This window comes from Brachyistius frenatus, unplaced genomic scaffold, assembly GCF_029030835.1.
Source record: "Brachyistius frenatus isolate BFR_SWC_R1_liver_20210118 unplaced genomic scaffold, ASM2903083v1 Contig_27, whole genome shotgun sequence".
In the NCBI taxonomy this organism is placed as follows: Eukaryota; Metazoa; Chordata; class Actinopteri; family Embiotocidae; genus Brachyistius; species Brachyistius frenatus.
The window spans coordinates 4,636,671-4,654,819 of record NW_027210626.1 but is presented as its reverse complement, the minus strand read 5'-3'; the positions used below and the strand labels follow the sequence as shown (position 1 = coordinate 4,654,819).

Below are 18,149 nucleotides of genomic sequence, written 5' to 3'. Positions count from 1 at the left end.
TCTCTCTGAGTTGGCCGCAGAAACAGCTTCTTGGAGTGGGATTTTTAATATCCATGAGAGGCTGAGAGAGTCTCGTGCAAAACATGATCTGTCAAACTGTACTGTGCCCTCCATCGCTTTGTTATGGGTGTATTCTACTTTCGCTGCATTTCAACACAGAAATTATTATGGAAAAATGGCAACTTTATACAGTGTTGACAGTGGCTTTTGTTCAAATGGATGTGTAGCTTAATGTTATTTGTGGCAAAGTGCTGCAGGGAAAGTTCTGTTGTGAAATCTGAGCTCCAGCCACAGATCAACACAACAAAAGTTCAAAACAGTAATTTATATCCTCAGTGCGTAATACACAAATGCATCTGAGTTACAACTAAGACAAAGGCAGGGCTGTGTAAAATATTTAAATGCGTGTATATGGATATTTTGGCACTTCTTGGCTTAAATATTATCATATAATTTCTTAAAACGATCGAATGGAGTCAAAGATTCTCAGTTAAGACTAAATGATACACTGATTATGAATCCCTCCCACACTTAAGTCAAAGATATTCAAATCTGACATGGCAAATAATAAATCACTGAGTCTGTAGTTGAATTCCCCACCAACATCACGAGCACCACTCGTACTGGGCTTCTCGAGAGGAGTCATGAAAAAAATAAACATTCAATAAACAGCTTCAGTCAGAGCTGACGAGCTAAAAGGGGAACAATCAGTCTGAGACCTAAGGGGGTTCAATTTTTCCAATTGTAAGTATGAATGAATGTCTGTGTCCGCACTGCACAGGAAGTTATTTTATGAGTAGATTGCGGCTGCATTCCCGCAGTTTGTGCACTGCCAACTCAATATTGCCATTACCCGACACAGCACTACAGAGACCAGGAAATACCAGTCCTCATGGATTTCTGTAAGGTATGTGAAAGTGCTCCAAAACATGGCCACACTATTATATAAACTAACAGAAATAAAAAGAGAGAGGATGTGAACATAGCTTCCACTAAGCATAGGCTCAATTTAGTTTTTCTATGTCCAGAAGATGAGGTTTTACGGTTTTTAACTGGATGCTAACTGCATACAGGAAGTGTGAGTAAACCAGGACACCATCTGTGTGCTGCTGTTCTTCTTTGATTTGTCTACCTCTATCACGTTACATGAACTCTCTTTATAGGTCATCACAGAGTTGAAGTCATGTTGCATGTACCAACATGATGCTCTGAAAAGAAAATAAACCCAGCATCAAGCTACCTTTTATGGTAGATCTGATCAAAATCTTTAATGTTTCTTTATCCATAACAACCCTCATCTTGTAGTGGTCTTTTGAAATAAGTTTTGACTACACTTTGAACAAAGCACTACAAATAACAAGGTACAAACTCTCCGGGGGTTTATTGGCTAACTACAAGAAGACTTCTAAACATATGATGTTCTTGATTAAAAAAGTTTTAGTTTTCTGAGCTTTTCAGAATAAAGATTCTTTCATCAGATGTGTTGCTTATATCAGTAGTCTTAAGGTTTATGTTTGCTCCAAGCAGATCACCAGGTATGAACATGTCTAGCTGTGTATGAAAAGCAGGGTGATGCTTGACTGGAGTGTAAGCGGCCTGACAGCATGATTTAAGTTTCATCTGCCATGATTGGTTGTTGAAATGAAAAAAAAAAAAAAAAAAAAAGAATAAACAAATAAGTGCATGTACCGGTTTTCCCAGCTCCACTCTCCCCTGTGATGAGGATGCACTGGTCCTTGTCCTGGTCTCTCAGTGAGCGGTAGGCCTCATCTGCCAAAGCGTAGCTGCAAGACAAAAAGGCACAAAGCCATAAGCCTTCACATCACAATCACATGCCGCACAGCTAACAGGATATTATCATGGGTAGGGTTAGAGGTAGTGAGTAAGTTCAGAGAAATGGTATTCTTGTGTGCCAGCTTAGGCTACCCTAATAAATGACAGGTGGCGTATTGGAAACCAGGTTGCATCGGTAGGACATTCACAGGGCTGGACTGACTTGCATCTTTATTTAGCAACACTGGCTGTTCTGGATTTGGGATTTGGCTTTGATAGCTCACCATTTCCTGCCCCTCTTCTGAAACACAACTGCTGAACTAATGCTGCTGTTTGAGATCATTGTGTGTTATTGTTGCTTTCTTAATAAAAAAAAAAAAAGTACTAAAATAAAAACAACACTTGCATACTTTTAAAACTATGTAATTTGTCAACAACAATGCCAAATGAAATTGCCCGAGGTGGCAAAGCCAATGATAAAAAGGGAGAGCCTGTGATAAAATAAAGCCTATTGTCATACATTCCAGGACACCCCCACTGGATTACAGTACAATGTATTATTTGTTCTCTTTATGCAGACAATCCCTCATGATGGTTTGAGAGTTGGGTGTAAGAGGCCATATCACAATGACAACTTTTTATCTCGTGTGGAACGATGCTCTGTAATTTCAATGTGATACGCCCACAAAGAAGGAACACTAAAAGGGTGAGGCTGCAACAATCACTTTTTACAGCTCCCATTTGGCAAGAAAACAGTCGTGTTCAGCACAGCAAGAACCGTGTTCCAACTTTCACCTACAGCAAGAAATAAAACTGTAAATTAGCTTGTTACTGGAGGTCTCCCGTTCCTCCATACTTTGGCTTCTATCACAGGAATGTGTCCAAAGCTGTAACAGCTGTAATTGTGGGGGGAAATGTTGCAGGTAGAATCACCCTTTTTGCCTTCAGACACTTAGAATATCTTTTCTGTTGAGAAATTGGGTGAGTTAGTTTGAGACAGTATATTTGGAATATTCTTTCCATCTAAGACTCCTATGTTGACTACCTGTCCTGGAAGGATTGCAATCTAAAGGCAAAGGATAAGATACCAGGTTAAAAAAAAAATAGTATCAAACTTACATCTAAAGGATGTATCCATGAAGTGCTATTGAGCAAGACAATGAAACCCTAGCAGCTCTACAGGTACATTAAATATCAATATGATTCAGTTTCTGGTAACTACAGAACCACTGAGGGCTTAATCTCTGAGCATTTTAAGTATCAAGCTGAGATCTTTATCTTTAAGTCTTTCATTTCACATTGAGTGCAAGGTAAATATAGCTTGAGGTAATTTTGGAGGAATGCTTCAAAACAGCCTCTTCCCAGTGTTTAATTTGGTCATATTCCTTACCTGGAGGGTATGAGCACTCAAAATCTCCTAGGTCTCAGTAATATCGTTAATCAAGTATGTATATGCCCCAAATGTACTAGACATGAATGCAGGATGGAATGTCTGACATTCACAGATGCTGACAGGGATTTTTTATGTGGGACTACCAATGGGCACTAGTTTCTGTAACGGGGTCTCTGCCGCTCATGGTTGCTGAGGTTACATTTACTCATAGAGGCAAAGCATTCAAGTACACCGCACATTGAAATGTACCGTGGCACCAACCAGCAAGCTCTTGGACTGCTTAAATGAGGTTCAAAGTGATTTCTAAAGGAAGTGCTCAGACTGCATTTCTATGGTGAAGGGTTACGCAGCATCATTCTCTAATTTCTTCATCATCCGCTCCAATTTTCATAAATAAGGCAAGACATGGAAAAAGTAACTCATTGCTAAATCTAATTTAGGGCACAGAAACGAATGTATCAGTGGAGTCAGAGCTGCAAGGACCAGAACTTAAAGCATATAATCACACACTGAACTGACACTGACCCGTGATTTGCAAAGTAGCTGATTGCTAGTAGGAAGACGACAGAGAGAGCGCCAGAGATGGACAGCCAGATGAATGCATTCCAGACCACAATACAAAGTTAAAGCTCAAGCAGGGTAATGGACCTTTGGGTTCTGCACCATCACACATCATTTTGGATTAGAGCCCATCCAGCCCCACCACTTTTCTCCCTCATCAGCCCCCCAGTGTGGGCCCCAGACCACCCATCCCTAAGGTAAAGGAGAGCATTAATGCAGCGTTTCTTCTTTTTGTCAAGCTGGTGTACTTACTTAATATAATTGTGAAATGATTTAAAGATCCGCTGTGAGGTTTTTGACCACTAGAGGGTCTGAAGTGTACCATTTTTGTGTTTGCTTGCTCGTGTTGCCTTATGATCGTTAACCTATGAGAATGCGTTACATTAACTTGACTTTAACAACCATTCGGTTAATTTCTTTCCATATCGTTATCTGCTCAGTTACAGTCACAATACAGACTTCGAAATGACCAGGCTGAAAACCATTCATTGGTTTGTGAACTGCCATTTTGAGGCCCACAAGTCTGGCAATTTTGCCATCTTGGTATTTTTAGGTCAGAATTGATGGTGTCTTCACAAGCGGGAGAGAAGTTATCGAGACCAAGACTGAAAACCAGAGGACACTCTGCCCATCTATTTTGGCGACCCCACTACACCCAAGGCATGTCAATCAAACTAGGCATGCCCCCCCAAAATACCTCTCATTATCTGATTTATTATAATATTATTATTTTCAGAAGGTCCAACAGAACTATGAGAAGCACTGACCATAAAATTAAATATTAATGTTAGATTTTTACAGGGAATTGATGCAGTTGGCATACTCCCTCCTGCATGCCAGCATTAATGTTACATTTGTTGTGCCCTCACTGCAACAAATGTGTTCACCCAAGCATAAGCCTCTCCGAGTCCCTACCCCCACAACCTCTGATCACAACCCTTACCGGCTCCTGTACACCAACCCACCACTTTTGTATGGATGGGACTTGCCACAGGACATTACGTCACCGCTGAAAAGGGCAGCACAGCGCAGCAGATGTCTGCTTTGTGAAAACAGTCCCGTTGCCTGACCTGATCCTGATAATGAGCAAACCATCACACAATTATGTCTTCCCCAGAGGAGGGAGGGAGGGGGTGATGTGTGGTGAGTGGGGGGCATCAGGAGGAAGCGAGGGGTGTAAAAGAGGGGTGGGAGATCCTCTGCCAGGAACTTGTCACAGTGACACACACACACACACATAAACACATGCTAAGCAGGTCATATGAATATGAATAACCATAATTACAATATGAATAGAGGTCAGCAGAACCAAGCCACACCCAAAACTGCACAAGACAGATGATATACAAACAAATAAAAGAAGCCCTGATTTATTAGAGGAAACATATCTGTATTTTTTTTTTACGAACTGTGTAAACATAAAAGCAAGAAAACCAGGGCAGAATTAGAAATAACGTACAACCCTTTGGCTACGGTATTATGGCTATCATTAGGAAGTAGTCTGAACAGCAACTGGCTGTACCACTTCACAGACGTGAAGTCAAAATGATGATGAAGCACCAAGGTCACCATCAAAGCCAGAGGAAGCAGCGTGAGGTACCACAATCCCAAAGGCCTCCCTGATCATCGTGTGTAGCCGGGTGTGTGTGCGGGGGTTAGGCTGGGATAAGGCCTTGGAGTAAGTGAGTGCTGCTTGGCACCTCCCCTTCACATCTGCCCGCAGGCTGTAATTTGGACTTGCACGTGGCAGCGGTGAACACAAAGCCACACTGGTATGAGGTAAGCGGTAGAAAATAGTCGTGTCAGTTCTTTTACTACCAACCTCTGGTAACTGGGGCTCAGGAGGAGATGATGGGCCGTGCAGTTTGTGACGTGAATCTTAAAATGGGTGGAGTGTTTTGAGGGCAGCTGCGGCACACTTTGAGGTCGTTATTTGTAGATGCTAATGAACCTGTAATGTATGGGCTGGAGTACAGCCCACCCAGCTCCTTGGAGAGGACAGGGCTCGTTCAAACAATGATAATCTTTCTCATAAGGTTGTTCGTCATTTGCATAATCACTTTTGAGAAGAAAAAAAAATTGTAAATGGATAAACTGTATTTTGCTGCTAAATTCGGGCATATTTTTGGAACGTGTTTGTATGTATCAGGGGGGCAGTACAGTAGCCTGTGATCTCAGTGTGACCTGGCTCCTCCAGGGGCTTCAGGAAATCCGTCTGGCTTTGAAGGAGCAGCCACGGAAGCAGCTCTTTCCTGATGCTGTACGACCAGGTGGAAGAGTGGGCAGCTGCTGAAATAAACACATGCGTGCACACAAACACTGTGGCACGCATTCACTCAAAGTTTAAAAGGCCAACCTGCTGATGTGGATGGGCAAGGGGGCAAACACACACATATACACCAAAACACTTGGTCCTGACAGATGTGCACCATCTGTGTAGTTTAAGTACAATGCTCTGCTGTAAAACAGGTGGTACGGTATCAGCACACAGGGAAAGACTCTAACAAATGAGACACAACATCATGATAACAGTCTCATACTCAAAAGAGTGTTCTTAATTTGCAGTGTGCAAGGTGCAATAAGTAGTACCTCTAACTCTAAATTAAAAGTTCAGAGTGAAGCACTGCCACCGGAGAGCTCTAATTTATTCGACGCACACTAGAGGTTGTCTGGGACCTCAGCTAAATTGCTCATTGATAGTCCTCCACCCATACATCAAACTTCGAGGGGGTCCAGGGCTTTAATTCACTTTCCTACACACCAATTTAGTGTTCCACAGCGGGGGAAAACACCAGCCCAAGCTGTTTGTCTGATCCTTGGAAAAAGCAGGAAATAAGCATGCTGAGTAAGGTAGCAAAACATCCTCAAAGCAATACACCAACAAAGGCTCTTTTGAGCCTCTTTCAGCAGGCTCATGTGAATCTGTATGCTTTTTATTTTCATAAATTCCAATTATCAGGCGTTAAAAGGGCTGAAGGAATTGACCAAATTGTTTAAGCCACGAAAGCCACGGATGAAACCTTGAAACTTGGCTACAGGATATAGAAAAACACATTTTAGGACAAAAAAAAAAATGCATAGCCACATGTGCACAGCCACAGACAGGATGATGGAAACAGAAGAGCAAGGCATCTTTTTATAGCCGAGAGAGCAGCAGTCCAGTCAGGTTTAAGGACTTCCTCTCTTTATGCTTCAGCCTTCCCCCAGTGTCAGAGCTTCTGGACACATCAGGCAGACACAGGCCTTGAAATGCACAACACATCTTGACACTGAGGATGGCTGCTGGTATACAGATAAACTCCCCTTGAGAGAAACAAACTGCACTAGAGACCTGACTTGAATGCTTGGTACTTGAACCTTTGACTGAGCTCTCAATGTTGGCATAATAAAAAAAGTAAATTAAAGTGTTTAGATAGACAATCTCGCTTTCATTAAGACTGACACCAAAATATGTTTACAGTCTTTCATGTTTTCTGACTGCAGTAGCAGATTGTGGATTATTTTTTTTTTATTCTGTTTAACTGCCCTGGAGAATCTCATCACAACAGGGAATTGTATCCACTAGTTTCCCTTTAACAGCATTGAAAGTGACTTTCGGTAGAGCTGTCTTTTATTGATAGGTTTATTGGTGTGCCACCATAGTGGAAGTGGATGCTCTATTATCTATCTGAAAGTTGCTGATGGAATATATTCTATAAATGTTTGATTTGTTATTACTCATTTTAATTTTTTTTTTTTTTTTTACTAAAACACACACAAAAAAAATCTGAGTTTACAGACATGCTGGCATCTCTTATGTTACACAGTAGTATTTTTTTTTAGCTTAATGCTAATGTCAGCACAACATATCAAAAAGCCCAATCCTGAATGGAAAATGCTAATCAGGTACATGTTTACCTCGCTAACCACGTAGCATGTTGGCAATCTAAGGCTATGTTTAGACTGCAAGCAAATTGATTTGTTTCTCAATTCATCTTTAGAACAGATCGTCTTCACTGTTATTTGCAAGTGAGCAGATCAGATTTGGTGTGCCCATCATTAACCGAACTGCAGGGGTTGCTGTGGTAACGGCTTGCGTGCACAGCTACGCTGGTGATGTGTCCACGAACAGTTATTCTCGTTGTCCTGCACCGGGCCAAAATCTACACTCTCCGACAACAACGTCATCGTGGTGTGACGTGTTATCTGAGCCACCAGACGCATCTGCAGAAATCTGATTGGAAGAAAATGTTGACCATCAGTTTGGACCAGAGTTGCAAAACTGTTTTTTTTTTTTTTTAAATAAACGCTTTTAACAGTTTTTTTTTCCCTCCCCTGTCCAGCATTTCAAAAATCAATCTGGATATGATAAAAAAACAGATTTGGGCCGGCAATCTGAACACCACCTAAAATCTCCCAATTTGCACAGACATTTCACAAGTCATAAACCTAAGGGACAAGTTCCAATTTTGACATTGTTAAAACTTTAACCTCCTCTTGGTACTAGAGGAGAAGTAAGTTAATCAGATTTAGTCGGGTGGATCCTGTGACGACAGTGTTGATGAAATTTTATGGCAATCCATTCAACGGTTGCTGAGCCATTTCATTCTGGACCAAAGTAGTGGAAACCCAAACCGCGACAAAACCAATATCGCCATCCTTCGAGCCACGGCTAAAAATAATCGTGCAATCTTAGCCCTGCACGCGTATCGCAACCCCCCATGTACACACACACACACTCGCACACAAAGGCGGCATAGAAATGAAGCTGTTCCGCCTAATTTAGAACAAGATCAATTGGCACGCCTTCAAAGTAGCCTCGGGGCGACCATGTGAGCCACTGAGCCCACAGACAGAGTCATTGTGGGTCTGACCGACAGCTTGTTGGGCACACATCCGCACCACACTGGTGGGTGACACCTTCTCCCCAGGCTGTCGTGGTGAAACAAAGGGTGACCAAGAGTTACATTTTCTTTTTTCCTTCACTCTTTGTCCTCAAACTTAATCTATATCTCGTTCGTGTCTTGCTGTAACAACGTGTTAAACCACAAAATGCGCTGCAGTCAATCTGAAAATTTACAATACTCATAATTTAGCCTTAATATCACTTTTTTTTCCAACATGAATTGTCCAAGTTTCAGTCTACACACAAAAAAAGCCAGCTTTGCAATGGACACAAGCTTGCTAGCGATTTAAATTCCCATTAACATGCACAGTTTCTCTGTGTAACAGACTGACCCTTGGGGCCCTCAGCCAGGCCCTTGAGGAGATCTACCAGAAATAAATGAATCTACTCCCTGCCAAATTTCCACAGCCAAACTGAGTCCTCAATCCACACTAATCATTTCCAAATCTGTTTGACAGTTATTTTGATTTCATGTGACTAATCGCATGATGGCCATCCAAAGCTGTACACCGGCCACAAAGTGAAAGCAGCAGTACTTTAATACAACGGCAGCGCTTCATCAGTTTCTATATTGGATTGTTTCAACTAAAGAACTGCTGCACATGACTCAATACACATAAATATTCACTGTTAAAATGTAAATAAAATACACTTGTGCGTTCTAATATAGATAAACCCGAATGATGTCATTTCTCCTGGTTTTGGGAACATAGTTCTGTTTGACAATAATAAATTAATCAATTGAGAGTGAGACAGCAGCGTGTGGGCATATGTATTTGTTGCTGTTGTTTTTGTGCAGATAACACCTACCGAGCACCAGCAGTGAATCATTGGGAGTGAGTTTCTCCCCTGATGACTGTCACTGAACAATAACATTGAAATAAATCTTAGTATTGTCAAAGATATAAAGGTTCCATGGCGGAACAGTATTGTACACGGCTGATACGAGTCTTATCTGTTTGCCTTCTCTTTGATATGATTCATACATGTTGTTATGCAAGCTGTGCACACAGATAAAAGATCAATATCCATTGTTCTGACTCTGTCCAAAATCCATTGTAAACTCTGCCTATTCAGCCACAGACAAAAGAAAATCCATAAAACTAAATATTATGCTCAGCGGGGCAATAAATGACAGAGCAGGCAATGTTTAATTAGTGTCAGGTTAAACTATTGGCAGGTAGATTCATTATCTTTGGAAACATTCGAGGAATTCTTAACTTTTCTGAATTAAACATTGCCATTGGGGGAAGTAATTTTTAGCTACTGCTATCGCAGAGTTCACAGTATGAAAAATTCAAAACGGACACATGATACAAACACTTAAGTAGAAATAAACTGAGCATTGATGTAAATTGTCATTTAAAGTAGCCTTTTAACTCAACTACAAGGTTGCATTAGAACACATAGCATTTGCATATTGATGGCCATTTTGCCATTTTTCACAGCTTGAACCAGAGGCCTTGTGGTTACTGTATGCAGTAAGGGAGAGTTTAGTTTAGTGCTAAGGGGAAAGCTATTACCAACATACCAGGAGAAAAATAATTAGTTTGGTCAATGACGTCATACATCTGTTAACTGTATTTTCTAATTTAACACCAGGCACTGCTCCGAATCTAGAAACGTTAAGGGGGAAGAAAAAGAGACAAGGACTGTGTATGTAAGTGTGTATATAAGGTGCTGTATGTTTTTCTAATGAGCAAATAGATGTGAGAGTACTTTCTGCATGTACAAATCTAACAACTGATAAAGGGTTGCATTCAATTTAATACATTTGCATTTTATTCTTGGGTTGAGGAGGTGGGTGGAAAAAAAGAACACACACACACACACACACACACACACACACACACACACACACACACACCTCCTCTCTCTGGTTTCACCGAGCTCACCATTACGCCAACACACAAGCTGGAGAGGACTCACTCTGCCCACCTGAGTCAAAGTGCCATTTCAACATGTGCCCACTTAAATCTACCTACGTACAGGTTCTGTGCTTGCAGGCCTCCCTGAAAGCAGTCTTATTATACAAAAACAGTGTACAAGTGGCATAAGCTTGACATCAAATAACTGGAGCAGCAAAAAGGAAAGAAATACCCATATCAGAATCTGTGTATTATTGAGGTGAGTCTGGTGTCCACAGCTCCTATCCTGTATTATTTACGTTGACCGTAACCTTTTCATAAGAATCCATATGTTAATTATAAGCCAAAAATGTAATCCCTTATAGTTTGAGATATTAAAACAAACGTTTGACTCGAGTCAAACAATTTACTCAATGAGCAACTTTTTTTTTTATCCACAGCAACAGAAGTATTTCACAGTAAACAACACCACAGCAGAATTTTGAAGGGAAAACCAATATTAAAAAAATATTCCCCTTGTGGGATTAATAAAGTATCTATCTATCTATCTAATATACAGTGAGCGCCAGAACAGATATATCTAGGTGCAGTTGGCCAAATAAACTCTACACCTTATATAAGAAATGTGCAACTTTTATTTAGTCCCTTTCAATTAGCATGTTCCATCTGACAGTGCTGGAAAAGCAAACACAGATGTGATACCATAATGAAGTAAATGACTCCAAAGTCCATACGCACAGATAAAGTGGTTAGTTACCATGGTTTTTTACTGTTAGTGAACAACATCCATCCATACCTAATTATCGCATTCAAAATAAGTCCAACACAAATGGGCGGCTGGGAGTTTTGTTGTGCACAAAACAGCATCATCAATGTTTTTTTGCAGGTGCAGCTGTCAAAGTTTTAAACAGATCAAATTGACAAAGTTCTATGCAAATGGCTGCAAAAAAAATAAAAAAAAAAAAATAAAAAAAAAAATCAGAAAGCCTGTTTAGAGGCATCACGTGATCATAACAACGTAAGAGCAGATTGCATATATAGAGAAAGCAGCTGATGTGATGCTTGTCAGGCAGGCAATTAGTTTACTCCCACATGTGGGGTCTGATCTTTTTCGGTGCTTTGCACAGGGCACAGGTCTCTCTCTGTGGACTGCACTAACAGCAGTGAAATGGATTAATGCAATCAGGCCTTCATGTTCTTAGCCAAGGACACGTATATGCTGCAGTTTCCACATGATGGGTTTATTATGACTAGGCCAAGAAATTTTATGTCACACTTGCTATTGAAAATGTATGACAAACTTGGGATATTTACTACAGTTGTACAGTAGCAAAGTGAAAGTCTTTACCAAACTGAGTGATTACAATCCTACTATGCTTTAAAGAGGCATCTTTTTTCAGAGTAGAATAATATACAGTGCATCTGGAAAGTATTCACAGCGCTTCACTTTTTCCACATTTTATGTTACAGCCTTATTCCAAAATGGATTAAATTCATTTTTTTCCCTAAAAATCCTACACACAATACCCCATAATGACAAAGTGAAAAAAGTTTGTTTAAAATTTTTGCAAGTCTATTAAAAATAAAGAATGAAAATATAACACGTACATAAGTATTCACATCCTTTGCTCAATACTTTGTTGAAGCACCTTTGGCAGCAATTACAGCCTCAAGTCTTTTTGACTATGATGCTACAAGCTTGGCACACCTATTCTTGGGCAGTTTCTCCCATTCTTCTTTGCAGGACCTCTCAAGCTCCATCAGGTTCAATGGGGAGCTTCGGTGCACAGCCATTTTCAGATCTCTTCAGAGATGTTCAATCTGGTTCAAGTCTGGGCTCTGGCTGGGCCACTCAAGGACATTCACAGCGTTGTCCTGAAGCCACTCCTTTGTTATCTTGGCTGTGTTCTTAGGGTCGTTGTCCTGATGGAAGATAAACCTTCACCCCAGTCTGAGGTCCTGAGCACTCTGGAGCAGGTTTTCATCAAGGATGTCTCTGTACATTGCTGCATTAATCTTTCCCTCCATCCTGACTAGTCTCCCAGTTCCTGCTGCTGAAAAACATCCCCACAGCATGATGCTGCCACCACCATGCTTCACCGTAGGGATGGTATTGGTCAGGTGATGAGCGGTGCCTGGTTTCCTCCAAACATGACGCTTGGCATTCAGGCCAAAGAGTTCAATCTTTGTTTCATCAGATCAGAGTATTTTGTTTCTCATGGTCTGAGAGTCCTTCAGGTGCCTTTTGGTAAACTCCAGGCGGGCTGTCATGTGCCTTTTACTGAGGAGTGGCTTCCGTCTGGCCACTCTACCATACAGGCCTGCTTGGTGGAGTGCTGCAGAGATGGTTGTCCTTCTGGAAGGTTCTCCTCTCTTCACAGAGCAACGTTGGAGCTCTGTCAAAGTGACCATCAGGTTCTTGGTCACCTCCCTGACTAAGGCCCTTCTCCCCCGATCGCTCAGTTTGGCCGTGCAGCCGACTCGAGGAAGAGTCCTGGTGGTTCCAAACTTCTTCCACCTACGGATGATGGAGGCCACTGTGCTCATTGGGACCTTCAACACTGCAGACATTTTTCTGTACCCTTCCCCAGATCTGTGCCTCGATACAATCCTGTCTCGGAGGTCTACAGACAATTCTTTGGACTTCATGGCTTGGTTTGTGCTCTGACATGCACTGTCAACTGTGGGACCTTATATAGACGGTGTGTGTCTTTCCAAATCATGTCCAATCAACTGAATTTACCAGGTGGACCTCCAATTAAGTTGTAGTAACATCTCAAGGATGATCAGTGGAAACAGGATGCACCTGAGCTCAATTTTGAGTGTCATGGCAAAGGATGTGAATACTTATGTACATGCCTTTTTTTTTTTTTTTTTTTTTTAATTTTTAATAGATTTGCAAAAATCTAATAAAAACTTCACATTATCATTATGGGGTATGGTGTGTAGAATTTTGAGGGGGAAAAAATGAATTTAATCCATTTTGGAATAAGGCTGTGACATAACAAAATGTGTAAAAAGTGAAGTGCTGTGAATACTTTCCGGATGCACTGTAACTAGATGTCAAAATTCTCTACCATAGCTGATTTTACAGACAAACTGTCATAACTACGTGCATGAAAGCTGGAAGCCCTTAACGTACAGCTTGCGCAGGGCCTCTCTGCTCCATTAGCCAGGCCTGATGCCTCTCTCTGTAGCCGATGCTAGTGGCACTGAGTATTGAGCGCTGAGAGCACCTCATTAAACATTGGGAAAATACGATCCTACCCTGGAGACATGGGGCTAGCAGACCATCAACACACACACACACGCACACACGCACACAGACAACTCTCAATCTGTGTTTCTGGCTTGGGTGGCAAAGGATACACAAAAGACGACTCCAGGCCATCTGCAGGGCTGCTGCGCATGGAGAAAGGCCACTGATTAGTTAATCTCTGATGCTCCGACAGTGTTCAGAAAGGAGGAAAACACCTGCTTGTTAATTACGAGCTGCCTCATCTGGGCTGAGAGCACTTTGCTAAATTGGCCGGCAAAGGGAATGACGGACAGACTGGTGGAGATGGGTGTGGTTGTGCAGGTCTTTGCCAGCGCTGGGTTTCTAATTGGATGTTTTTGTCAAAAAACAAAAGGGAAGGAAAAAAAAAATCCCAATAACATTTCTTTAAAATGATCAAAATCTGTTTAATTGAGCTTATTTTTGGTAAACCAAATTCCTGGTTTAAATCAAAAATATCTCAGGATATTGTGAATTTATTTCTGGTGTAATACATCGGTTACAATCTCCTAAAATTTGATTACACTGTCCGAGTAAAAGTCACCAAACAACTGCTGCCTGACTTTTGCCTCAATGATCGATAGGTGCTGGCATGGGCAACTATTTATCTGCAATAACGCTAATTAAGATAGAGCTTAGCAGGCAATTAGCCCGCTAACAACTTTACGGATAGGGGAGCAGCTGCAGCTCTCCCTCCAGCTGATGCGCGTGCACACACACACACACACACACACACACACACACACACACACACACACACACACACACACACACACACACAGCTATTTGTCTGGGGAGAACAAGAGCAGGTGTGAATTACATGAGCACCTGCACACAAACACACAGCAAGGATAGTAAAGCACTGCCACACACACACAAAACAGGATGAGGCAATAATGACTCAACAGCATTAATCAAAAGCAAAAAAAAATATTAACAAAACTAATTGTGCCACCTTTTTCTGACAGTAACCCAAAGCCACATGATCTTTGGTCTTATCCTAGCAGACTACCAAGGATGAAATTCATTTTTATGAGTTCTGGGGATAGCGATGACCAACAGTAGTTTGAAGAAGAGTGCGCATTTGACATATCAGCTGATATTCTGTAATTGTACATGGCACACAAAAGGAGAATTTAGCCTCAAATAGTTGACCAATGGCATGTTTATACAACATACTACATCCGTTGAGTCAGACTAGTCTATTAAAGAGTTTTCTCAGGAAGAAAACAGATTTGTGACATTTTGACATGGTGTCATCCATTGCAAGGTTACAAATCTTAAACCCCAAACGGGTGCTATTTGACCAACACTGTGATGTTATTTACACTGAGTGTGAGGGTCTGTGGTGTTTTCACATAGGACTAAAGGGCTGAGCTCTCACCAATTGTTTGTTATTTATTATTCTTTAAAGTATCTCTGGAGTGACAGTAAGGTGAGAAATTCAGTCAAGCCAGCAGCATCAAGATAAAAAGATACTGAAAATGTACAAGTACTGACATGAGGAGTAACAACTTATATTTCTATTACATGATCAGCAAAACCTTTTTGCCCAGCTCTACATCACACAAACTATGCTTTGGTGGATATTGATACAACCAGTTACCCACTATTTAAACACAACAGTGTTACAGTTTTTAAACGCAGCAAGTCAATGGGGCTTCGCATAACATACATTTCCCAGCACCCTTAGGGGCAAATCTAAAGTACTTTGACCTCATATGCTGCAACCTGCTCTGAGCTGCTTAATTTATAGTGTTTCAAGTGTCTAATGAGGATCAAAGACAGGAAGAGGAAGATTCCTGGGACCCCTGGTGTTCCTTTAATTAAAGCCAAACACTGATCCACTTCAGCACTGTCCAGTCACTGCCCCTCAGCCAGTTGAAGCGCAGCCATGCAAAAAAGTAGGGTCATGAAAAACACTAACTTTTTTTGGTTAGAAAATATTTTGGAGAATTGGAAATCATCTTTAATCCAAAAATATTGAGTAGACACTAAATTCCTGAGAGATTTTGTAAACATTATGCAGTAATATGTTTGCAGTCAATTAGCATTTCTCAAGTTGCTCTTAGCGGCGTTAAATAAGGCTAAAACTAAGCTTTGAGTCAAATCATGTATATTCATATTTGTTCAAACTTTGGTCATCTCGGTTTGCCAGATTTCTTTCTTTTTTGTTTGTTTTAAATGGTCAGAACTCTGTGAAACTGTATAAATGAAGAGTTCTGCAATCCAACTTCTACAGGGACGTTACGTTGAAGCCGATCGTCATGGACACTTTTCAGACACGAAAACTGATTTTAAAGCGATTTACAGAACTCTGGTGTGACCATCTGACAAGCAAGCAATGGTCACACCAAGCAAGCACTGCTCTGCTTTGAATACCAGTCAAGTCAAATGTATTCAAATAACAACATCCACATGTTTTTTTCCAAACCACAGCTTTCCAGCTGCGTCTAGCTTTAAAGATTTGAATACATAAAACAAAAAAGAAAATGTTGAGAAATATGTGTTAGTATGGAAAAAGCTCTGCACTTAATCCGCAGGGTTAAACATTTTGTTTATACCGGGAAATCTTAGTGAATGAAAAGTACAGAACATGTTGAAAGTTTAAAGTTGTTCAAGGACTCGTCTGCCATCTGGGGAATAATTTGTGTTTGACTCTCCTCAGGAGTTAGGTAATATCATTAATGCCCTCTCTATGTGCTCAATACGAGACGTGCTTAAAGTTGGTTAGACGTATATTTAGTGACTGAACAGAGACAAGCTGACACTTTGATGTCGGCTTTTTTGCAAATTTGCAAATTAACGAGACACAACATGTTCACAGAGCAGTTTTGCAGCTGAAGAAATGTGTTTCTCTACTGGAGACAGGCTGTTTCCTCTTGCAACAAGTCTAAGAAGTATTAAGACAGTGTCACAAGTTTCAGATGCTCCTCAGTTACAATTAAACAAATAAAAACACTCAATGGCATCATGTAGGAGTAACTCAAAATGAAATGGAGTCGAGAATTACTGGCCTGATGTAGTCTGACCACGACGAGGGTTTAACGTTACTTCAGGACAATCAATGCAAAGCTACAAAGCTCAGTCCAGATGGTCTGACCGGAGGATTAAGATCAATTTATGTAGCATGTTGAAACAATCTACCTTTGACAGGCACGTTAGGTCTTCTACAGGAGTCTGTCCAATTAAACTGAGCATAATCTTCTTTTGCTTAAAGACTAATGGTAAAGTGATGTTTAACTTGGTTAGAGCATGCATGTGTGGTTGTGCCAGGCTCCTTTCTGGAGCTCATTCTTGTGTAGACAGAAAATATCAGGTTACATATTCTATTGCAGCTGGTTAAACTAGAAAGTGATAGAAGGAGGGCATATTTCATGTGGAAGTTAGACAAATAAAATCCCATATCTACCACTCAAAAGTTAAATATCTGTCTGGCTTTGTGATCTCACCTAAGACAGAGTCCTAGGTTTAAAAAAAACAGACACCAGAGAAGTTGTCATTTCTGAAACAAACACAAACCTATTTTCCTCAAACAGCATGTTCTTCAGAACTGTAACCGCCTTACATGACAGCAAGATGTGTAACTTCTTTGTGAAGGGCTTAAAGTTAATAACTTAACAGGACTTTACATGTGTTTTTACATTCTAGCTTGCGCAATTTTTTTCCATACATTACATGACTGCCTTTTTAAGGTCCTCACTCAGTCAGCTCATGCAGTATGGTATGAAAATGAGCTCGCAAAGACTTTCACAAACGGTCAGCTATTTAGCCTTTAACCTTCTGTTTCTACCTAAATTATCATGTGAAAACAGTTATTTTTGAAAAAATACTTTTCTACTGCCAAAAGCAATGTTTTCCATCCTTTGATCATCCTTTTAGCCAGGTACATGTCTGGCTATTATCCGAGTTTAATTATGAGGCCTGTAAGTTCACTGGACCCAAAACAACAATCCTTACAGTTTTGCGAGAGTATTTGTATCTAAAACATGATCACTCAAAATAATGGAGCACAGAAGTGAATAATCAGTTGGGGAACACATGAGAAATGTTGGCACCTGTGGCACATAATAATGGTTTAAGGGTACTCAAGTGAGAATTCAACCAAAAAAATGTTGAAGACAAAAGCTGACAGTAGACATTCTTTATCCACTCTCTGTGTGGGGAGAAGAGAGAGAGAGATGAGACAGGCTCTGAACAACAAAAGGAAGAAAAGAAAAAAAAAGAAAAAGAGCAAAAACAGCCAGAAAGTGTGTCATGTCCGCTCTGTATAGCCTACTGTAAAGTAAAGCCAAGGAGCTGGCTTGTGTCTGCAGGGAACATGTCTGTTCTGGGACAAGGGTACTCTCAACTCTCCCAGTCTGTGTCTCTGAGGGGTTTTGCTGCAGCCTA

At 40.8% G+C, this 18,149-nt stretch overlaps 1 protein-coding gene across 2 annotated transcripts in view; it reads right to left on the bottom strand.

Annotated features, from left to right (window-relative positions):
- myo1b (myosin IB) overlaps window positions 1-18,149 on the bottom strand; it is a 58,614-nt gene that overhangs the window by 28,824 nt on the left and 11,641 nt on the right. For both annotated transcript variants that reach the window (XM_069698697.1, XM_069698698.1), the window contains exon 4: window positions 1,690-1,784. In XM_069698697.1, the coding sequence (XP_069554798.1) occupies window positions 1,690-1,784 (95 nt within the window). The remainder of the gene's footprint in view (window positions 1-1,689; window positions 1,785-18,149) is intronic.